We start from the raw sequence: 25,348 nt of genomic DNA, 5'->3' as shown, positions 1-25,348 counted from the left end.
TCTCTGCCTGCCCTTTGGGGAGCTAAACTAAACTCGGTTTTAAAGTTTTACTTTATTACAATGCTAGAAATTCAGAGAATAATGGAAAAAATCCTTGGGAGATGCAACATTTAAATTGTGGAGGCAATGCCTCCATCCCACTCACCTCCATCCTGCAGCTACATCCCTGGCCTTGGTGACAGCAAGACAATCCTGTCCCATAATAAAGTCCCATGTAGGGCCTCTAGGCTAGATGAAAAATTATGAGATTTTAAACAAAGGAATAAAATGTGGAAATTGAGGGTGACAGCCTTTTCTGTGATATTACAGTCCCAGTTTACAAGGCAGTATTCTTAGGACTGAAACCAGATGGCTGTCTTTAAACCGTTGCATTCCACATTGTTCTGAAATGTTTTTCTCATTCATTCTGTCTAATGTCCTTTTAATTCATTTCATTCCATGTTTCCTCTCTAGACTACTAATAGTTGGTGTTCTCGGGATGTTACCCTTCATTCTGTGATGAACAAACCACTATGAGCCATTGGATTTTATTCGTTTTTGAAGAGCCCAACCTATTCTTTCTTACTCCTCCCACAAAGTGTCAAAGCTCTTAAACTCACCCTTCCCAATGGCTCCCTTCCCCAAGACCTTGGTCATCAAGCAATTTGTATATCTTACAAGCATAGAGACATAAACTTTCAAAAGCTAACTACAGCACAGTTGGTTTTTACCATCACCAGCCACATGAATAATGAATGCATGACAACATGTTCCGCTTCAGTAATACATGCAGAGGATGCATGTGTGTGTGCCTTCAAGTACCTGTCAGTTTATGATATCTCCATGCATTTCATATGGTTTTCTAAGGCAAGGTCTATTGCGAGGACACTTCAAAACAACCTGGCCTAACAAATATTTGATCAATGATGGCCATCATTCCTGAGCATAGGAATCCCACCCCCCACCCCACCCCACACCCCCCAAGTTGACTCCACAGTTCCAACCATTATTCACTTTGTCCTTTTATGCTCAGGATTATTTTCTTGATCTGGTATCTGGACCTCAATTTTGGACAACATTGTGTGTTGTTCGGGTAAGTTAAACATGAAGTTCCCTGAACTTTTCCCATACTGTCAGCTCCCATCAAACCAACCCTATTCAGATCACATCAGTTCTTTTCTTCTTAACTGGCCTTACCCAATCTTCTCAAGATGTAATCAATTTCTATCTGACCCTCACCTTATCTCTATTTCTACCTGGCCCCAAATCTATTTCTAATTGGACTTTTCTGAAAGTTTAACAGATAAGTTTCTGATGTTTTGTGTTTGTTGTGTGTTTACACACTCACACATTTAATCAGTCTTAAAGGTTACAAGGCATGGATGGAAAATGGCAACCAAACCCTCTCCAAAATCACAGCCAGTAAATGAAGCATACCGAAAAAGGCACAACGGGCAAATTTTGGCCAATAACAAATGTAGATGTTTACAACATAATAATTCTTTCTATTCTATTTCCTTCCTCTACTTTACCTGTATTTAATCCACATGTGGTGTGTTTTTGCATATTATAGGGAAACTTCGACCCTACAGGTGTTTTGGACTTCAGCTCCCAGAAATCCCACCCAACTTACTGGTTGTTAGAAATTGTGGGAGTTAACATCCAAAACCCCTGGAGGGCCGAAGTTTGCCAGTGTCTGTTATATATGGTTTCGGCGTTTAAAAAAATTCCATTGCTCCTTCCTCAAAGCTATCTTTACTTGACATAATGTTACCAGGTTTTATTTTTCCTGTTTACAACCAATGATGATCCTGTGCTTCCATCAGCTTCACCTTCACTGTGGTTGTATGAATTATTATTAAGGATGTAAATCCTATGTATTGAATAGAGTTCACTCTCAAGTAAATGGGACCAGGATTGCTGCTGAAGGACTAAATCTGATGATAGTTCTGCTTAACACTATATTCACTGGAATGACTAGTAAGATAAAGGTTTCCCCCTGACATTAAGTCTAATCGTGTCCGACTCTGGGGGGTGGTGCTCATCTCCATTTCTAAACCAAAGAGCCAGTGTTGTCCATAGATGCCTCCAAGGTCACGTGGCTGGCATGATTGCATGGAGCACCGTTACCTTCTCACCTATTGAGCTACTCATATTTGCATGTTTTCAAACTGCTAGGTTGGCAGAAGCTGGGGCTGACAGCAGGAGCTCATGCCACTCCCCGGATTTGAACCTGCGACCTCTGCCAGTGTCACCCTCCACGACTGCTGCTGTCTAGTAGCTGTTTGGCACATTTAGTCCAACTCCTCAACAAATCCTATCTGACATGAGAAACCCTACTAGCAGCACTGCTACTGTCAGCAGAGCCTCTTGCCTCGGAGAAACACACAATCCCACCAATGTGAAAAGGTTCTGCCATGGTGAGATGGAAAAGTAAGCATACATAATATGTTATAGATGTAGATGATACAGATATGGATATTTGTGTATGCATGTGTGTGTAGATGTGTCCTTATCACAACTTTAATTTGATATAGGTGTGCATGCAGTGTTTGTTTTATCTAAGGGCATATATATATTAAGCTGTATTTCCGGCATTGGAGAGGGATTGGCCAGTGACTGCTGGATGAAGTATCATAGCGATGAACATGGAAAATAAGTTTAGGGATGTGTTATTGCCCCAACCTTATTTTCCATCTTAATCACTATGATACTTCATCTTGTTGATGGGAAGCTTCCCACTGGAGTGGAAATCATCTGACAGATGGCAAGCTATTTAACCTCAGCAGACTGAAAGCCAAAACCAAGGTTACAACATCTTTTATAGAACTCCAGTATGCCAATGACAACGTCGTCTGTGCGCATTCAGAAGAAGGCCTACATGCCACTCTAAACACCTTCGCAGAAGCATATGAGAAGCTTGGCCTCTCATTAAACATCAAGAAAACCAAAGTCCTCTTCTAGCAGTCACCAGCCAATCCCTCTCCAATGCCAGAAATACAGCTTAATGGTGTAACATTAGAAAATGTTGACCATTTCTGCTACCTTGGCAGCCACCTCTTCACAAAAGTCAACATTGACACTGAAATTCAACACCACCTGAGCTCTGAGAGTGCAGCATTTTTCCAAATGAAGCAGAGAGTGTTTGAGGGCTGGGACATCCGTAGGGAGACCAAGGTGCTTGTTTATAAAGCTATTGTCCTCCCAACCCTGGACAGTCTACAGATGTCACATGCAACTCCTAGAACGATTCCATCAGCACTGTCTCTGAAAAATCCTACAAATCTCTTGGGAAGACAAGTGGACAAATGTCAACATGCTGGAAGAAGCAAAGACCACCAGCATTGAATTGATGGTCCTCCGCCATCAACTCTGCTGGACTGGCCATGTTGTCCGGATGCCCGACCACCGTCTTCCAAAGCAGTTGCTTTACTTCGAACTCAAGAACAGAAAACAGAATGTTGGAGGACAGGAAAAGAGATTTAAAGATGGGCTCAAAGCCAACCTTAAAAACTCTGGCATAAACACTGAGAATTGGGAAGCCCTGGCCCTTGAGCGCTCCAGTTGGAGGTCAGCTGTGACCAGCAGTGCTGCAGAATTTGAAGAGGCACAAATGGAGGGTGAAAGAGAGAAACATGCCAAGAGGAAGGCGCGTCAAGCCAACCCCGACCAGGACCGCCTTCCACCTGGAAACCAATACCCTCACTGTGGGAGAAGATGCAGATCAAGAATAGGGCTCACCTACGGACCCACCACCAGGATAATACACTTGGAGGACCATCATCCTCGGACTACGAGGGATCGACTAAGTAAGTAAGTAAGTAAAGCACATTCTGCCTTACTTAATTTCCATATTTCTATAAATAGTTTGCTAGAAGTCACAATATCAGTTCTGGGGAAAAAACAGATTGCAATGAAACAGACTTTAGACTGCAGGAAATTCTTGGGCTTCAGTAGCTAATGATGAAACCAGAATGGCTATTGCTTTTCAGTTCTAAGAGTTATACCAGGGACAAGGATTAGGAGGAACAACTTGATTGTACAATAAAACTCTGCCAATTTCTGAAATAGCCATGAAACATAAGCATGATCCACCATTTAAATTCTGATGCTCTTAACATCATAAAGGCTCATTTGAAGTTGTTGTTGTTGATTAGTCCTTAGGCCATATCACAATACCAAACCAAACAAAAAGGCTTGATAAGACATGATTACACTCTATACAGCATGTTAAATAAAACACTTATAAATAAAGGTAAAGATTTCCCCTTGATATTAAATCCAGTCGTGTCCGACTCTTGGGGGGGGGGGGGTGCTCATCTTCATTTCTAAATCAAAGAGCCGGTGTTTTCCATAGACACCTCCAAGGTTATGTGGCCAGCATGACTGTATGGAGCACCATTACCTTTCCGCCAAGGCGGTACTTATTGATCTTCTCACATTTGCATATTGTCAAACTGCTAGATTGGCAGAAGCTGAGGTTAATAACGGGAACTCAACCAGTTCCCCAGATTCGAACCACCGACCTTTCAGCTCAGCAGTTTAACCCACTGCACCACAGGGGGCTCCAAAACACAACATTACAGTAAATAAATATGATAAATGGAACATATATATTCCCCTTTGGGGTGAGAAGGACGGCATATAAATGTCGTAAATAAGTAAGTAAATAAATAAGATCTAACACTAAAAATTGCTGTTGTCCTGTGTGTTGGACTGTATAACTAACAATTCTGTCTGGTAAGTTGTATTCAGTTTGCACATTATTTATCTGTTTCAAGCAAAAGATCAGCCTGCTAACACCAAGAGGTTCAAATGTTGATTGAAGTCAGCTCTCCTCTTATCAGAAACTTTGTGATATATCAGGGCACTACCATCTCCACATCTCCAGTATCTACTTCCTCTTTTCCTGACTCTTGTTTCTTCTAGGTGCTTGACACAAACCTGTTTTTCACTCCTACCCAGTTAACAAAGAAATTTTGTTTGCAAGGAAACAAGGAAGCCCAACACATTTTAGAGAAGGAGCCCAAGCACCTTAGTCAAATTGAAAATGAAAGGCATGATTTCCCCTTCTGTGCAAACTACTGCTTTTCAAGGCAAGGCAGTCACCCAGCAGTTGGTATTACAGTGGCCTCTAGTGGTAAAGATCCAAATCTCAGATTTCCAGGATACAGCATATAATTTAGCTACTATTGCATTCTTAGCAGATGCTCCTTCCAACGGTTTTGTTGCTGCTTGATTAAAGAATAATCTAGCAAATCCATAATTGAAATGGCACACCTTGCCATTTCTTTATGTATATATGGTCTTTCTTTATGTATATATTGTGTTTATGTATGGACCTAACAAGCATTCTCAGTTTCCAGGGAAAAGAAGTTATGAAAACAACAGTAAACATGGTGCCAGCACGACATGAATGTCGATAGTGTGACATGAAGCGTGAACTTTTATTCGGCCCACTCCCAAACTTTAGCAAGGGAAATTGCATGGCTGGTCCTTTGAGGGAGGGTGGAATAATTTATATTTTCTTTTGTCATGAATCCAATTCATCTCTCTTTCTCACATCAGATTTATAGTTGTTCTGATAGTAGCCAAAATATATAATGACTAAAGAAGTGCTAGTGGCCCCAATATAAACAAAGAATTGGTCATGCCCGAGCTCTTAAAATCACAGTAAGCAATTATATGATTAGCCATTAGGATCTAATCAAAACAAACCTTGTTTTTGTTAGCATAGTGAAATACCCAAATCTCAAAAGATCGTAAATGTTTAAAACCTGCAAAAGGAAAGATGCCACAAAATAAAGTTGGCATTACAGCCAGATGTGTAGCTTTTGGCAAAATGTAGTACAACAGACCATTCCTTCCACTTTACCTTTCCCCACCCCCTCAATCAGTGGTTCTCAACCTGTGGGTCCCCAGATGTTTTAACCTACAACTTCCAGAAATCCCAGCCAGTTTACCAGCTATTAGGATTTCTGGGAGTTGAAGGCCAAAACATCTAGGGACCCACAGGTTGAGAACCACTGCTCTAAATGCTCATTCTCAAGGAAAGTACTAAAAAAGTCTGATAGATGAGACATTTGTGTGCCCTTTCTATTAATTAAACTTTTTGTCTGAAAATCACTGATTCAGGCATGACCTATAATATTCATTTTTGCAGGAGAAATAACAGCATTGCATATGTGACAGTGGGGAAAACAATTTGGTGGCATCTCATTGAAGGTCAATAACTTTAATGAACATATGCAGCACAATTTTGAGTATCTACTGCACTCCAGAATTAAATGGTTAGTACATTCTATGTTTAGCTGGCAGTATCACTGTATTCAATGGGCCTTTTCAAATTCCCTCTTCTTTATTATTATGGCCTAAAAATGAGGCTTGTCCAATCTGTAGCTCATGGGCTGCATGCAGCCCAGGATCTCTATGAATGAGGCCCAACATAAAATCATAAACTACTGAAATCATTCTGATTTTTTTTTTTTTGGTAACTTGATTGTACAGTTCTTGAGTACAAACTTTGTTGACAACAACAGAAATGAATGGAATAATCACAGTATGTTACATCTACAAATATTAGAGTATTATCTGTAATTCGCATTATAATTTATTTATTTATTTATTTCACAGTTTTCTATACCGAGCTTCTCAACCTCATTGAGGGACTCAGCCCGGTTTCCAGCCATAAAAAACATATACACTCATTAAAATATCATATATCACAATTACAAAAACAACTTTAAAAACACTATATATAAAACTACAGTGGTCAGTCGTCCTATTAAAATGCAAACAGTTTGGCCAGAAGACATGAAAAACTTTTTAAATTAATTAATAAAATAAAGAGCAAGAGAGTCTATTACAATGTCATGAAAAATGAATTTTGAAAAAAAAATGTATTTTGCACTAGGCACAGTGCTGCTGCGTGAAGTATACTCTTGCTATCTGTGGCCCAGAACGGCTATGAATGCAGCTAACACGAAATTGTGGCTTCAGTTTTATGGCAGTGTGCGACCAAGGCAATTCTTTTTCTTCTAATGTGGCCTAGGTAAGCCAAAAGGTTGTACACCCTTCGTCTACATTATTATTATTATTATTATTATTATTATTATTATTATTATTATTATTGGGAATTGCAAACATATACCCTTCCGTCAATTTGAGAAAAATTCTACATCTCACCAGAAGATCTTGATTAAAAGACTGCATAATATAGTATAAGTCACCTCTCTTCTCTTTCCCTTTCTCATCTCCCTAACTCTCGTTAAGTATACTTAATTCTAAAAATTCAGTGAAATCACCAGTCATAATAGTAGTGTGTTGAGGAAAACAGTTCAAAGGTGAATATGATTTGAGGATTGTGGAATGTCTACATTTTTCTCTCAATGGAACAATCTAAAAACCGAGGCATGTTTTGAAAATATGACAAATGAAAAAAAAATTCCAGTATAAATTTATTATACAATTTTTTTTGCAACACATGGAGGAAGATTATTTTTCCAACAATAAATCAATGGGGAAAATGTAAACAGGTCCCATCTTATGGCCTTTGGTATAAAATTATCAATCATGAGTCCACCCAATAGTTCCTACTGAGTTTTCAATAAGAAGGTAGAACATGTTTTGGATCTTTGGCAGTTCTTTGAAACTTTTCCTCTTCTAAAACACAATTAAGATGTTACTCTAGGGCAGTGGTTCCCAACCTTTGGTCCTCCAGGTGTTTTAGACTTCAACTCCCAGAAATCCCAGCCAGTTTACCAGCTGTCAGGAATTGTGGGAGCTGAAATCCAACACCCGGAGGACCAAAAGTTGAGAACCACTGCTCTAGGGGCAAGCTGAGAAAGCACTTTTTAAAGTCCTCCATAAATTACATATAATTTTTCATTAAACAGTTTGGACAGTCTCTTTTGAGTGCACAATACTGGACTGAAACACCAGTTAATACTGTCTTGCTCAACAGATATCTTTACCAGTTCACGAATACCTGCAAAAGTGACATCAGAACATTTACAACTCACGCAAAAAGGATCTAAATACATCAAAGCTCTAAAAGACTACAACCCAAAATGCACCACCGGATGACTGCTAATACAAAAAAAAAATCTCCTTAGAATTCGTATTTGTGGTCTTCCAGAAGAAATAACCATAAAAACTGAAACATATGGTCACTTAAAATGAAGACCATCAACAGCTTCTTCAAGAGAGATGTGCTTTAAATATTAGAAGAAATTTAAGTTCTTCAGCTTGCTCCAACTGTTCTCCTCCTTGGTTCCAAAAGGCATCAGAAGATCTTTGCTGATTAGTCATGGCTGAATTCGCCGACGTCTTCTAAGGAAAGCTTCTAAGTTCCACTTTCTTGATTCGAGCATAGAAGGTCCATTGTTGACCACCAACACAGTCATTTTTTGGTCATAAGTGAGGTTCTGTAACAGCTGTGAAGTGAGCAAGAAAGATAACTCAATTAAATCAGTTCTCTCTCACACTCACACACAGCAAGCACAATTGTGACTTAGTCAATATACAGCACCTATATTTTATTTCTCATATACATATGCTGTTCTATGCTTCCTTTTTTATTGACCATAGTCAGGCATTTTTGCCAGGTGGGCAAGACGATGATGATGATGATGATGATGATGATGATGATGATCATCATCATCATCATCATCATCATCATCATCATTTTATTTCTCTCCTTGTCGATCAAAGCGGGTTTCAACATTGCTAAAAATACACCATCATCTAAAAAAATTAGCAAACTTGATTTGCAAGTGTTGGAATACATCCATTAGCATGTGAGTAACTAAGAGGATCACACAGTCAAATAGTGAGGGCTCACATAGTCAACCAATTACCTCACATGATAGTGGATGGATCCCACTCAAAGACTTGCAAATCAAACTTGCTAACTGCACCCTTTACACTAGTTTAACAGACATTGGTTCTTTTTCCAACCCTGGACATTCCACAGGTATACAATTTCCACCTGTGTTACCACCATCAAATCCTCTGAAGATGCCAGTCACAGATGCAGGCAAAACATCAAAAGAAAATGTTGCTAGAACACAGCCATACAGCCCGGAAACCACACAACACCCCAGTGAATCCAGCCATGAAAGTCTTCAACAATATAAAGCTTCCTGCACTGCATGCCTGCCACCTTATAGGAGCAGAGGTGCCCTCTATACCATGTCTTGTCATATAAAAGTTGGGTTTTCTGCCATCTGCGCTCTAGTCATCATTCTTCCTGTTTCATTTCCTTGAGGGTCTCTGCATACCAGGGAGCCTGATTTGTAACAGGTCGGAGAGGACATTTGGGGGCGATCATGTCAATAGCCCTAGTTAGATTTCGATTCCATTTATAGGGATTCAATAGTATCATTGGTGATGCCAGCCACAATACCCTCCAAAACCTCCTGAAATCTGAGGATCCATTAGCCTTCAAGGGCTGACCATTTTAATAGGTTCCCCACCTCTGCAGGGGTAGGTTGTAGCTGTGATACCAGCCCTGACAAGAAAGTGTTCTGTCCGTGACAACTTGGAGGTGTTGATCACCTTCACCCTTAGATCCATACGTTCCTTGCTGAAAATCACATCAAGGGTATGACCTGCTGAATGTGTCAGTCCAAAAACCAATTGGGATAGGCCTATGTTTGTCATGGATACCATGAACTCCTGAGCTGCATCTGACAAACTGGACTCCAGTGGTATGTTGAAGTTGCCCAGAAGCAAAGTCCTGGGTGACTCCAACAACACTTTTAAGACCAGTTCCATGAGCTCAGCCAGGGAATCTGGGAGGGCCTGGGACTACTATCATCTCAGTGAAGCACGCTAGGTAAGCTCCTTCATCTTTGAGGTGATAACAGGTGATATGAGCCCCATTTTTCACTGACCAAGCATTGATTAAGTGCAAGGTGAGGTTTTCTGTATGGTCTGGCTCACACTCCAAGTTCCCCAGGCTGGCAGAGTGACTGGAAGGTGGGACAGGTATTAAACACATTTCTCTCCTTCCTCTATAAGGGTATGTGACCTTGCCATTACCATATCTCCTTCTGCCCTGTATGACTTGTATCGCTGCTCAAAGTTCTGAATACACTGAATTATAAACAAACAAATAAAAAACCGAAGAAACAACCAAAAACACAAAATGAAAATGTAAAAAAAAAACCCATTAATACAACAACACTTGACACACAATCAATGGGTGTATTCTCAATTGACCAGGACAATTAGTTAGACAATTAGATCAGCGCCCTCCCTCCTGGCCTTTAGATAGAGAACAAAGAAGTGGTTGTGGGACCAAGCCTTTGGCCAGTAAAATTATGCAGTGCAAAGAGTAATTAAAGGAACATGTGTAATGACAATCGAAATGACTATGGTGTACGGTTTTTGGATGATGTTATTTGAATATTTATGCCAGGATGTTTTTAATGTTTTCTTTTTAATATTTAAATATTGTTTAATGTTGTATGTTTAATGATTTTAATCATTTTGAGTCATAATTATATGTAGTGGTTGGTTATGATTTCCTGGTTTACTTGTATGTTGGCACTGAATGTTTGCCATTAACATCTCGTAAACTACCTTGAATCCCCTCAGGGATGAGAAAGGCGGTATATAAATACAGTAAACAAATAAATAATAAATATTTAGTTAATCCAGCAGCACCCTACTCCTACCAAAGGACCGCCTTGTACCCAACAGATGGTTCTAGTTAGTCCTCTCACTATTACCTAGTCCTTCAGCTGGCTCTCTCACAACCAGCTGGTATAACAGTACTATAATGACCAGTATTTACTCAATGTTCTGTTTATACCACAAGACAACAAAACAACACAAAAAAAAAAACCCAAAATGCTTAACACATCCTACCAGTGAATGGTTTCCAATCAACTGGGCCAATTAGCTGGTTAATCCATCAGAACCCTGTGTAGCCTCCCACTTACTGGAGGGCTTATGGGCATTTCTCAAACCTGAGGAAAATCCTACAGATAATATCCTACAGATGACACATACTGAATAAATTAAGATCTCTGTTCATCTTCCACTATTACTATAAAGCTCCACTCCACTCATATTGGCTACATAAGCATCGCAACATGAAAGTTATTGATGGGTACCACCTCACAGATTTCTGCCACTGGCACAACTGCGGGACCTATGTAAAAGCTGAATGACATTTAAGAAAAGCAAATGATAACAATAGAATGAGGTAAATATTAAGAGATGTTTTAGAAATAAAAAAGTCATCAAAGAGCATTAAAGCAACATCACTAAATAATACAATGTGTAATATCACTCTGGGTGGAGGACCAACCATACTCAAATAACTTTGAACCTAGCCTCAAAGGGACTGAAGCGCCATAGGATTTTCCTCAGGGCCTACACCAGCTTTGAGAAATGCCCACAAGCTCTCCAATAAATCTTCACTTCAAGAAAAAAGGGCTTCTATCAGAGGAAAATAGCAAAGCACCAGCCCATTCACTGTTACCACAACCTCTAATAACTTCCTGTGCCTCTATACTGCACATCAGCTGCCAGATGTTCAGCATTATTCTTTATAGAGCTAAACCTTCATTATTAAGCACAGGCTGAGCGCAATTTATCTGAAAATACTCCAAAATCTGAAATTATCCTTACGGTTGACCGGGATAGTGACACCTTTATTTTTTGATGGCTCAATGTACACAAAATTTGTTTCATACATAATATTATTAAAATATTGTGAATAAAATTACCTTATGCTATGTTTATAATGTATATGATATATTAATGAATTTCATATGTAGGCTTGCGTCCGATTTCCAAGATAACTTATTATCAGTGTGTGCAAATACAGGTATTCTAAAATTCAAAAAACCCTAGAAATTCAAACCACTCCTGGTGGATACTCAACTTTACTCATTATTGTAAAGCTTTCAAGCCTTACCCGCACAAGATTCACAATGGATTAAGACTGTAAAAGTATTTTTTTATTTCAATGGAAGAAGTCCTTCCATAGAGAACTCTTGCCACATGAAGAAAAAAAGCTTTTGGGAGACTTAATTTTTAATAAGACTTCAGAAGACTTAATTTTCTTTATTATTTTGAAGACACAGATCTGTTTCAAACTTCCACAGAGCCTCAACTGAAAAAGGCCCAGACCTTTTTCAAGACCTCATTACTTTATCAAGAAGGTCGAGAGCAGGGCTTTCCCCTGGAAGTCACAAAAAACAGTAAAGCTCATTAGGAAGAGACACAAGCTTATACATTGGGAGTAGACATACAATGGGATTCCTGAGCCTACTTTGTTTTTTACTTCTGCTTTTTTAACAGATTGGGAAAATTGTCATATTAGATGTAGTCTGGGAATTTCAGTTAAAAGATAACTTCTATAAAAAAAAATTTAACCCCTAGAAATTATTTTCCTCATTTTCCATGCTAATTTGTTACTAGCCATAATAAGCCCTGAAAGCCTTGTTATTATCCCATTCACCTAGAAGGGAAGGGATTACTCCAGTATTGTAGCAGACACTTGTTATGACTCCTGCAATGAAACAAATCCAATACTTGCATTCTCCTGTGTTCAGCTTCTACTTTAGCAATGGGACTTATGGGATTTGAAGGCTGAAACATGTGGAAGATCAAACTTTGAGAACCGATGTAGTAGTTTTAAATTTTTTAAGCTGTATTTTAAATGCTCCAGACAACATTTATTGTTAGATCTCCATTTTTATTCTGTTAACACAGAAATCCAAAGTACTGAAGGCAGAGATGGTAAACAGTTTGTACATACACACCTTTGGAGTAATAAAGAAGTACTGAGAAGTGCTCTCTTTACAGGCAGTTTTTACCACTACATCAAAGACTCTCCTTTCATTAACAGGGTCCATTCCCTTTAAAAGAAATGAATACATTAATATTTTACAACTGAAAAAAGTCCCATTTTCATATGCATAACAATGATGGAAACAATACCTGGTTTATTTCATCTACTACTCTGAAGGGACATTGGTTGAGTTCCTGCAAAGCCATTAAGTACAACACCGTGGAAACACTTTTCTCCCCTCCACTCTGATGGTGTTGAGTCAGTTCATGAAGTTGCGTGCTGCTGCGGAATTTAACCCTTATCCGAATCCCATACTTATCATATTCTTCCTGTCACAAAATACATTAGTGTTAGAGATCTACAAGTTACTATACGACCACTGAGAATAAATGAGAAAACAGAAATTATAGTGGCCAATTTAGACAGCACATCCAACCAAGATATGCAGCCATGTTTTGAACTTCTAAATATTCAACAGAAAAGTCACAGACAACAGCTATTTATTCATTTTTATATCCCATCAGCTTAGTACTAGGGGCTAATCCTTATTCCTGACTGTAGGCAGAGCATTAAGACAAAACTAGAGTCACTGGCTTAACATTAAAATTAACATGGGCAGCATGTGAGTGGTGGATATGGATTCACTTGTTTTAACTCAAGATCCGAGGCAGTTGAGCAATTAAGCAGCTATATCCATGTCAGAGCAACCCTATTAGGATCCACTCTGTTCACCCCATATGAGGAGAGGGCTAGAAATGGCGACCTAAACATAGTCTGCCTTTTTAATTATCCCTGACTGGACTGCTGTATCCGGAGGGGTCACCACAATCATACTCGGCCACGAGTGATTGTCCATCATGATGATAACATATACATCTGATTTGCAGACTAACTTCTGCATCAAAACCTACAGTTTGTTAATTCAGACATTACATCCAAACTAAAGTTAAACTTTTGCAATCAATGTAGTAGGAGTGTCTGGAGACTCCTGTTTCCAAATACAATCTCAACAACAAAGCAAGCAATTTTGACAGTACACTGGAATAAATGTAAGGTTTATTTAATACTTTACAGTTGTTCCTCCATATCCACAGACTCTGCACCCATGGATTCCACCATCAACATCTAGAAAAAAATCTCCCCCAAAGCAATCCTTGATCTTGCCATTTTATACAAGATTTTATTACACCAATTTCTAATGGGACTTGAGCATCCAGAGATTTAGAATCCACAAAGGATCCTTGAATCAAACCCTAACAGAAACAAAGGATCCACTATACTGTGTTTGAAGAGCAACTTTAAAACTCATTTGGGAAGATAGATGCCTCTATATCAAACATGGATTGATATAGTGGATTTGCCAACACACTGCTGTCATAAAGAATATTCTGCCCAGTGATCTTTTTGAAAGTTTGTTTAGGTAGGTATCTTGGGCTATTCTGGGCAATCTCCGCTGCATAGCATAGGCTTGCCAAATTCTATCTAATGAAACTATCCAAATTCTTTTCACAAGCGCAGCAATTCAGAGGATTGTGCCTACAGCCAGCATGAAAGAACAGGCAGCCTTGCACTAGCATTCAAAATCAAACTCAGTATGGCACTTCCTATGGCACAAAATTTATGGAGGAGCAATTACACAGATATTTTCCAGACTCTCTAGAACCCTCAAGTCATAACCATGCACTAGTTTTCTTTACTAATTTAATAATGTAGTACTAATGCCAAGCAGACAGCTTTGTCACACTGCACAATAATTGAATGCAAACAACTACATTCCGATTAAGATAAAGGAGGGTCAACAACTTTCCAGGGGCAGTGCATATTGAGTCTGAGCATGAAAAAAGAGAGAGACATTGAGAAATGCACACTGTATCTTTGTGCTAAAGGACTATCCTGGCAGATTTCTATTATTAAGCACTGAGCCATCAATGTGTTGGAAACCAACAACATCCTACACAAATTTAGAGTCCTCATCAAGGACTTAGAAAGGCAGGTGAGTTAGTTGGCAGAGAGAGTCCTTTATGGCTGTTATGATACATCTTAAATGAATATTGGTGTTAGCCATTTTAAAGCCATTTTAATGTAATTAAAACGGCTTTAAAATGGCTAAAACCAGTATTTATTGCTTTTAAGGTATATGTTGTAATATTTTGCTCATGTTTCAGTTGAACATGTCTTATTAGACTGTTGTTTTTTTTCATCTCAATGCTTAATTTTTGTTCTAAGTTTACTGTTCTTTCTGTGCATTATTTTGATGCGTTTGTATTCATTTGAGGCACTGAATGTTTGCCTTTTTGTTTTGTGCCTGTAAACCACTGAGTCCCTTCAGGGAGTGAGGGTGGTCTCAAAATCAAGTTTATTATTATTATTATTATTATTATTATTATTATTATTATTATTATTATTATATTTCCCTCATTGCCCTCTCTGTCTGCCTGTCACTCTATTATCTCCTCATATCCCCTGCTTGTTCAGCTGATACTTCTCGGGGACTCGTTTCCGAGCACATTGCAAGCTCCCTTTTGTTCTTTTCCTGTGAACATGGAGAGAGACAAGATGTCTCCAGAGAGTTACATAGTTAAGATAGATAGGCTTTACTTTCCTATCTAGTCATGTAGTTGTTTGAATAAAGTATTTTATCACTTTTAAAGCTTGACTCTGCTCCTGTATTGCTGAAGCTCATTCGCTTTATGGCTAGCTCAAGAAGCTTCTGATCTGCTAAACTGCTGCTGCTACTGCAGTTGTTGCTTCTTTACTTTAGAAATGCTTTTTGAAATTGCTCAACACAAGGATCTGGGACTGAAGACAGATTTTACCTAACCACAGAATTGTTACGAACAGCAGCACTTGCTATTGAAGTGAACAGGAAGATATTCATTTCAATATATGATTGAGTAAAGCAAGTAGATCCCTGGATTCACTGGAGGGTGCTGTCCTTGCTGATCCTTGTTTTTAGGTTACTCACCAGGTGTTACTTCTTTTCAATTGTATTCTACACTGCTACTTCAGCTGTATGCATTTGTATTTACTCAAAGGAAAGTGGTGTTGTTTTCAAACGCCCTCAGGCCTAGGTAGATGTGCATGGGATTGCAGTCTACCCTTGTTTATTTTACATTGTCAAATTCAACGTTGTTATGGAGAACTGTGCCCCACAGCCTTTGCACACCTCTGCTCTTTTCATCTACATATGCTTATTTTGAATGCCATCTCTTAGCATAATAACTAAACACAAAATCTTGCGAACAAATCTGGAGTGTTTGTGATCTGCAATTGAAACTGCTAATAGTCTTGCATCAGATAAAGCTTAAGTGTTCAGATGTGTATGCTATTGCTAATTCCATTCAGGGAAAAAAGTCTATACTTCTCAAGAAAGTGTGCTACAACCTTCCCATAACTATTTCTGAAGCAATGATATCCAAAAGCAATCAGATATGAAGATTATTTCTCCTCTCTTAATTGAGGTGTTAAAATTCAGGCACCCAAGGGAGAGATTACTTCTCTTCGTTAAACAATATATAATCCAGATAATCATACCTCATTTTCTGTGTGAAGATCCACTTCTCCTACACACTGCATAGAGCTAAAAAAGCTGCTAAATCTTTCATTGATTTGGTCAACCAACTGTTTCAAAGGATTTAGCCATCTTTCCTTAACCTAAAAATAAAGGAGACTCAGAACATGTTAACAGGATATCAAAGCTGAGGATTCCACACACAGTGATTGAATAACCATTCAACGGAAGTTTCCAATATGTAATATACTGCTAATGCCCCTAATTACCACCCTCCCCTCTGGCAGCAGTGTGGGAAAATGTAGGTGCACTAAGGAGCTATGCCAGATGTAAACTGGGGCCAAGGAGGTGGGCAAGAGGGCAAAGAGAAGATGGCACACTGAACACCCAGTTGCAGTTTGTATGTGTGTGTGTGCACCAGGAGTGACTTGTGAAACTGCAAGTCACTTCTGGTATTAGAGAATTGGCCATCTGCAAGGACATTGCCAAGGGAACTCCTGGGTGTTTGAAGTTTTACTACCCTTTTGTGAGGCTTCTTTCATGTCTCCAAATGGGAAGCTGGAGTTGACAGAGGGAGCTCAACTTGCTCACTCCAGATTCAAACCTCCGACCTGTCAGGATTCAGTCCTGCCGGCACAAGGGCTTAACCTATTGTGCCACCAGGGGCTATCCAGTTGTAGTGCCAGACATTAACACAGCAGGTTAAACCACCAGCTGCAGGAAATTAAGCCGGGTTGGGGTGAGCTCCCAACAGTCAGCCAAGCTTCTGCTCATCTAGCAGTTCAAAAACAGCAATCTGAGTAGATAAATAGGTACCACTTTGGTGGGGAAGTAATAAAAGGCGCCCATGTGGACATGCCGACGACATGATCGGGAGAGTGTCTAGAAGAGACAGCACCACCCTGAGGCTGGAGTCAAGCACAAGCTCCAGATGCCAGAGATTGAAAAAAATGGGAAAGCCTATACCTCTGTTTATGCATTGTCTGTCCTTGTTAATTGTGTAACGGCATTGGGTGTTTGCTGTATATGTGTCTGTAATCTGCCCCGAGTCCCCTTGGGGAGATAGGGCAGAATATAAATAAAGTATATTATATTATTATTATTATTATTATTATTATATTATTATTATAACAGGGGAGCCTGTGCTGTGCTACACCATCTGATATTCCACCATGCCCTAGATTACATGTGTCAAACAGAAGGCCCACGGGCCAAATCTGCCCCACCATGTCATTTTATGTGGCTCTCCAGATGCTGGACTACACCTCCAGAATTCCTCATCATGACTACAGCTGATAAGAAGTTGGGCTACGGTAACATCTGGAAGGCTGCAATTTGTTCCGTTTAGTCAGGATAGTGGGATTTGAATTTAGATAAAAGGCTTGTGGATATGATATTAGACTTCAAAATGCTCTTTAAACTTTCCCCAATCTCAGAACCACAAGTGCTCTCGTGTCATAATTCCCATCATCCCCAATCCACATGGTGGATAATCAAGTTATGGAGCTTCAATAACGTCTGGGGACCCATATGGGGTAAAAACTAAAGAGTAACAACCACTATCTGAAAAAAAATATAGTTGGCCTTCTGTAGGCACGGACTCTCTGTCCATGGATTTAACGGCCCTCTGACAGCAACCATAAAGCTGATGTGGCCCTTGATGAAAATGAGTTTGACAGCCCTGTCCTAGATCCTGGAAGCATGCATAGAGATGAACTAAAATCATCATCAAGCAGTGGTTTCTGAAAGCCACTGTACAGATAAAACCCTTGCGCAGTAACAGCCCACCAATTTCACACTTTTTGTCACTCAGATTAGAGATGTGCATGAGCCAATTCTGCTCATGTTTACACTCAGTGTTGCCATTATCTTCACCTCTTAATCCCTGGCATTTGAAGTATGGATGGGGCTTTATCATACTGTGGGTTGTTTTGCATCAGAGTAGTAATGGAGGGAGGAGAAGACTGATGTAAACATGTGCCCATGGTTTTTGGTTCTCCTGCAGATACACACTCTAGTTCTTGCAATCTGGTTTTCATACACAGAAATGCTTAACTGACAGCATTTGGTACCAGAATTTGGTCATTATACACCATTGCACTTTTAATAGAATTTCTTTTAGTACAAAAATACCTGTGAAACTAATGAAAATAATAATCCATGCAAAATACCTGTGAAATATTTTTCCTATAATTCTCCAACTCTTTTTGATCCTTCTCCAGCTCTAGTGTCATCTGTTCAATTTCATCTGTCCTTTTTTTATATTCTTCAACTACCTGGTAGGAGGAAGGAACTTTGTTGAAAGAATCTTCCAAATGGACAGTATAATGCAAGTCATGCAAAATGAGAAGTTACACTCACCAAGAATACTCAATCTGGGATGATGGGAGGAGCAATTCTCAATGTCTTTTTATTATTATTATTTCCTGCCAGTTAGGTTTTGGATGTGGAAAACCCAAACTTTGTAGATTGAGCCTCTCATCCATCCTGAGAATACCGTATTTTCTATTAGTTGTCCAAATACAAATAATCTGGATCTGTGGTTTCATATATCAACGCTCAACAAAATATGTCCTCTCTATGCATTTTCTAGAGTCTCTAGTGAAGTGGTTCTCAACCCGGGACCCCAGATGTTTTTGGCCTACAAATCCCAGAAATCCCAGCCAGTTTGCCAGCTGTTAGGATTTCTGGGAGTTGGTAGGCCAAAAACATCTGGGGACCCCAGGTTGAGAACCACTGCTCTAGTGCAACTCTATGGTATTCTTAGGCCAGAGGGACATCTTTTCAATAAGGTCCACTATTATCTGCAGTTTTACCTAGCAACACAAAGTCTCAGAACATATCCCACAGTTACGGGGATTGAAATATACTCAGTTCCTTGAGAAGTACAAGTCACACATGAGCAGATCATGACTGTAGCAGTGCCATGAGGAATTTGGTTTAAGAGACCACAGGAGTGAACATTAATGCCCTCCTACATACATGAAATTCATTCTCTGATACAAACCTCCCCCTACTCCAAGTTTAAAATCCTACTTGCTTTGAGGAGTTTAGGACTCAAGTTTAAAACCACAAAGAACCTTCTTAGAAGAAAAGGATTTTTTTTTGTCTTTTAAAAAGAACTGTAAGTCAGCCAACATTAACTTCATTACTTCTGATTAATCTTTCCATTGTTTCCTTGGCTACTTCCCAGGGCATGCGCTGCAAAAAGCATGGATCCTATTGGTCAGTTCCAACTAGAGTCCAGCTGAATCGACAGGTATATAAATCCAACTGATTCAAGGATTTATTTTCTAGCTAGGATGAGCAACAGTATTCAGTTCAATGTTTGTCTAACTAACTTGAAACATATTCAGGGGTAGGCCAATGGCTTAACTTTTTTTACCTCCCAACAAAGGTAAAACTGAGTTGTTGTAGGTTTTTTCGGGCTATATGGCCATGGTCTAGAGGCATTCTCTCCTGATGTTTCGCCTGCATCTATGCCAAGCATCCTCAGAGGTTGTGAGGTCTGTTGGAACTAGGAAAAAGGGTTTATATATCCGTGGAATGACCAGGGTGAGACAAAGGACTCTTGTCTGCTGGAGCTAGGTGTGAATGTTTCAACTGACCGCCTTGATTAGCATATAATGGCCTGACAGTGCCTAGAGCAAACTTTTGTTGAGAGGTGATTAGATGTCCTTGTTTGTTTCCTCTCTGTTGTTGTGCTGTTGTAATTTTAGAGTTTTTTAATACTGGTAGCCAGACCTTGTTCATTTTCATGGTTTCCTCCTTTCTGTTGAAATTGTCCACATCCTTGTGTATTTCAATGGCTTCTCTGTGTAGTCTGACATGGTGGTTGTGAGAGTGGTCCAGAATTTCTGTGTTCTCAAATAATATGCTGTGTCCAGGTTGGTTCATCAGGTGCTCTGCTATGGCTGACTTCTCTGGTTGAAGTAGTCTGCAGTGCCTTTCATGTTCCTTGATTCGTGTTTGGGTAATGCTGCGTTTGGTGGTCCCTATGTAGACTTTTCCACAGTTGCATGGTACACGGTAGACTCCTGCAGAAGTGAGAGGATCCCTCTTGTCCTTTGCTGAACGTAGCATTTGTTGGATTTTCTTGGTGGGTCTGTAGATAGTTTGTATGTTGTCTTTCCTCATCAGCTTCCCTATGCGGTCAGTGGTTCCCTTGATGTATGGCAAGAACACTTTTCCTCTGGGTGGATCTTCGTCTTTATTCTCGTGGCTTGTTCTCGGTCTTGCAGCTCTTCTGATGTCTGAGGTGAAGTATCCATTGGCCTGTAAAACTCTTTCATTGGACTACAATTGGAAAGTTGTACCTATATAGTACTTAAGTAACTTTGGTTAACCCTGATTGCTTCCCAATGTATCCCTCTCGAAAGCAAAAAAATTATTTCATTTGGAATTATTTTGAGAGTGTGGGTCCTTATCAGACTGTGAGATGGAAAGAAATTCAGCGCACCTACTTACAGTCCAAACCCTTCTATGGGCAGCTCATTTACAATATTAACATAAGCTATGATGCATACATCGTTCATTTGTAATCTCAAATACATTTCTAGCTTAAGTGACAAAAATCCAAGGCACCACTGGAATTCCAATAAACACAGACTCAAATTACATGCCAGAGTGGCAAACCTATCAGTTTAAAAATGGAATCCACTCTTGATTAAATACAAAATGGAAGCAATAGCAGTGAATGAACCCTGAAACCAAGCAGGAAGGCAAACAGACAACAAAGAATCTACCAAGTCCCAGCACTACTTTCAGTCCAGCTTACACACAGCACTGGTCAAGTTAGATAAAGTTTACTCTAAGAATCAATATTTTATAGATACACGCAGACAACAACAAAGTACTCATAAGAAATATTCAAGGCACAGGTGATAATCCATATCTGTGGTCTATGTGACCAGCACAGAATGTATCCAGACAATGTTTGTTGTTTAAGAGGATACTATCAGGTTCTGGCATTATATATAACCTTGCATCTGGTTGTTAGTCCTTGGACACATGATATTGCAATTACAACATTTCTAGTGGGACACAAATGACAAAACTCAGCAAACAATACAGGTCTTTGGGGGGAACGGGACAACAGCTTCTGTCAAGATGGAGTTTAGCAGGCTCATTAAAATAGATCAGCATACAGTTGAATCTTTAATTCATATTTTACGCAAACAGCAGCATCTGATTTTATAAGCAAAAGGGGCATGTCAGATACATGTCAGCCCAGTATTAAAGAAACAAGCCTGCTTCTATAAATTGTTGTAAAAGCCAGAGTGAATTTTCTCTCTCTCCTCTTTTTTCACGTCTTCCCTCCCTCTCCTCCTCCTCTTTTTTTAAAGAACAGAAGCCGCATAGAACACACTGGTCCTTAATTTTAAAAAAGACTTTTAAAAATTTTAATATACAGGCATTTACAACACATTTTGTTCCTGCTGCTTAGTTTAGTATTATTATTATTATCACCAAGCAACCTAGTACAGTGTGGGAGTCAAACACTGAAAATACATACAGAAGCACTGAGGCCCGCGAAGCAGGAAGCTCTAGACCTCTCTTCACTCAGCAAAGCGTCAAGTTCTTCCACTGAATTTGGGCTATGTTTGAGTGCCTACAAGAAAATAACATTTGTATCAAGCTTCTGTCAAATAAGATGGTAATGGCAATGCAAACAGTTCTTCCACTGAATTTGGGCTATGTTTGAGTGCCTACAAGAAAATAACATTTGTATCAAGCTTCTGTCAAATAAGATGGTAATGGCAATGCAAACATTTATGTTAGGTTTTGTAGAAATACTTCTCTTTCCTATGCATGTAAGCTCTACTTTTGCTTCATGTACACTTGTGCTCCAGAATCTACAGGGACCCAAAAGTTGCGTTTACCTTTTTGGGATTAAAAACCTTCAACAACAGTTTCACCTCTTCTCTGAAACCTCCTAAATCTCATGCAGACACTTAAAAACAATGAAATGTCTAGTGCCAAGTCTTCCTGCTCTTCAGTGTAAGTGGGATGATACTCCTACTGCAAATGGCCATATGCTTTAAAAGAACAGAAAAGGGGCTTTTTGTAATTGGGCTGAGCCTTGATGGGACACCAAGCATTTCTCAAGACCAGAGCCACATTACTGACAAGACTCTTTCTCCTGTCACTCCAAAGACCATCTTCGTCTCCTTCTTCAAAATCCAAGACACCAAAAATATCACAGTTCATTTAAACCAATTTCTGAACCTAGATTGTTTACCCAATCTCAAATATATGCATGTGTGTGCTTTTAGTACCTGAAAACATTTAACCGAAAGGCTCTCCTGTGACATAGAAGCAATGGTTTTCCCCTAATATATTACTATTTAACTTAACACAGGAAGTGTTTTTGAAAAGAGAACTATCTTTTGTATTTAGAAGGAGATTTTTGTAAAGGTAGAAGGGTACAGATCTCAACTGGTTTGTTTATTCATAACTTTAAAAAGAGTTAAACAAGGCAAGAACTTGTCAAAAAGAGTGGAGAAAATTATTTGTATTTAGAAGTGCGTAATTACATGATCATGTAACTTTAAAAGGATACAATCGTCTTTTGAAATTAGAGTCAGAAGATGAATCTGGAAAAGAATATATGACAAGCTCAGCCTAACATTTTGAACATAATATACAAATGGATGCTTCAGGGAAATGTGGAATAAAGATATAAGATTTGCTTTGGCCAGTAATTTAAAAGAATATATATATAGGTTGTTGTTGTTCATTCGTTCAGTCGTCTCTGACTCTTCGTGACCTCATGGATCAGCCCACGCCAGAGCTCCCTGTCGGCTGTCACCACCCCCAGCTCCTTCAAGGTCAGTCCAGTCACTTCAAGGATGCCATCCATCCATCTTGCCCTTGGTCGGCCCCTCTTCCTTTTACCTTCCACTTTCCCCAGCATAATTGTCTTCTCTAGGCTTTGCTGTCTCCTCATGATGTGGCCAAAGTATTTCAACTTTGTCTCTAGTATCCTTCCCTCCAATGAGCAGTCGGGCTTTATTTCCTGGAGGATGGACTGGTTGGATCTTCTCGCAGTCCAAGGCACTCTCAGAACTTTCCTCCAACACCACAGTTCAAAAGCATCTATCTTCCTTCGCTCAGCCTTCCCTAAGGTCCAGCTCTCACATCCGTAGGTTACTACAGGGAATACCATGGCTTTGACTATGCGGATCTTTGTTGCCAGTGTGATGTCTCTACTCTTTACTATTTTATCGAGATTGGACATTGCTCTCCTCCCAAGAAGTAAGTGTCTTCTGATTTCCTGGCCACAGTCTGCATCTGCAGTAATCTTTGCGCCTAGAAATACAAAGTCTGTCACGGCCTCCACATTTTCTCCCTCTATTTTCCAGTTGTCAATCATTCTTGTTGCCATAATCTTGGTTTTTTTGATGTTTAATTGCAACCCAGCTTTTGCGCTTCCTTCTTTCACGTTAATTAGAAGGCTCCTCAGCTCTTCCTCGCATTCGGCCATCAGAGTGGTGTCATCTGCATATCTGAGGTTGTTAATGTTTCTTCCAGCAATTTTCACCCCAGCTTTGCATTCATCAAGCCTCGCATATCGCATGATGTGTTCTGCATAAAAGTTAAAAAGGTTGGGTGAGAGTATGCAGCCTTGCCGTACGCCTTTCCCAATCTTGAACCAGTCTGTTGTTCCGTGGTCAGTTCTTACTGTTGCTACTTGGTCCTTGTACAGATTCCTCAGGAGAGAGACAAGGTGGCTTGGTATGCCCATCCCACCAAGAACTTGCCACAATTTATTATGATCCACACAGTCAAAGGCTTTAGAATAGTCAATGAAGCAAAAATAGATAGGTACTTAATGCCAAATAGATTTTCAAAAATGTCCACGAATGCTTCAAATTTGTTTTGAAATCTTTGCTAAGACATGGACCCCCATTACAAAAGCTTATTATTATATACAGAGATAAAGTAGCTCTCAAGAGAGTGAAGTTTAAATGGATTGATGAAATTGAAAGATGAAGTTGTTATATTTTTGACTAAGTAAAAATCCAATTTTGTTAATTTTTCAAATTGTCAAAGCATTCATAACTGTGTTATTTGTCAGATATTTTCAAAAACTCAATGAAACATGTTGCTTCAAGGAATAAAATGTAGCATATTTATGCTAAAAAGATAAAATGCACAGTTTTACTTTTTAAAATAGCATATGGAAGAATAGGGTGGAAAACAGTTCCTGAGAAATGTCTACAGTTGCAGATGATTTTATAATTGAAAATAACCTTCCCAAAGATTTAATTGTAAGAGTTACAAACAATTACATGAAAACACTCAGTAATCTTGAGCTTCGGAAGTACATGGAGACGGTTTCAGATAAACTTCACATTTTTATTCTAAAAAGCTAAGTTGGGTTCATAAACCATAGTTAATATAAATAAAAGATGTCAGTCATTTGCAATTGAAAGTTCAAAAAGAATTGCCATGTTATCAAGTGATATAGATTTAAAACTTGTGTTCTTTTGGGGGGGGGGGGATGCATGAAATACATTTTGGCTTGGTGTTAAGACAGAATTTCCAACAATTTCTGAAATAGCTTTCAACATACTTCTGCCAGTTTGTACTACGTATTTATGCAAAGTGGTATTGACAATGATAAAATGAAAATATCGATCAAATCTGAAAAAAAGTTGAAGATGCTCTGTCCTGAAGTATCAAATATTCACCTAAGATTGAATTCTTTACAAAAAACAAACAAACATGTATTTCAGTAGTATACATATTTACTTTCATCTTTAACCAATGGTAAAAAGATATGTATACCAAATAATTGTTTTAAAATAAATTTCTTTATGAATTATTATCAGTAAACATTTGATTTCTATATCTATTTTATATATTTATATACCCAGGGTTGCGTAAAAAAATGGGGGCAAAATGGGGTTGTGAGAGGAAAAAGTTTAAGAAGCACTGGGTTAAAGAACATGTTTCTGTTGCAGGTAAGGGAAAAATGGGTTTGTCATCTATGCAAAAACACAGTTGGCAACAGAAAAAAAACTGAAGACAAATACAGTAGG

At 39.0% G+C, this 25,348-nt stretch overlaps 1 protein-coding gene across 2 annotated transcripts in view; it reads right to left on the bottom strand.

The window, feature by feature from the left end:
* Positions 1–7,423: 7,423 nt before the first annotated feature.
* The window catches only part of SMC5 (structural maintenance of chromosomes 5), a 58,034-nt gene continuing 40,109 nt past the window's right edge, over positions 7,424–25,348 (bottom strand). For both annotated transcript variants that reach the window (XM_067464425.1, XM_067464426.1), the window contains exons 19-24: positions 21,817–21,914; positions 18,473–18,577; positions 16,325–16,444; positions 12,940–13,119; positions 12,762–12,857; positions 7,424–8,414 (exon numbers count right to left, since the gene is read on the bottom strand). In XM_067464425.1, the coding sequence (XP_067320526.1) occupies positions 8,286–8,414; positions 12,762–12,857; positions 12,940–13,119; positions 16,325–16,444; positions 18,473–18,577; positions 21,817–21,914 (728 nt within the window). In that variant the 3' untranslated portion in view covers positions 7,424–8,285. The remainder of the gene's footprint in view (positions 8,415–12,761; positions 12,858–12,939; positions 13,120–16,324; positions 16,445–18,472; positions 18,578–21,816; positions 21,915–25,348) is intronic.

Source organism: Anolis sagrei, chromosome 2 (genome assembly GCF_037176765.1).
Source record: "Anolis sagrei isolate rAnoSag1 chromosome 2, rAnoSag1.mat, whole genome shotgun sequence".
NCBI lineage: Eukaryota > Metazoa > Chordata > Lepidosauria > Squamata > Dactyloidae > Anolis > Anolis sagrei.
The sequence above is the reverse complement of the archived record's forward strand: the minus strand, read 5'-3'. Positions and strand labels throughout refer to the sequence as shown.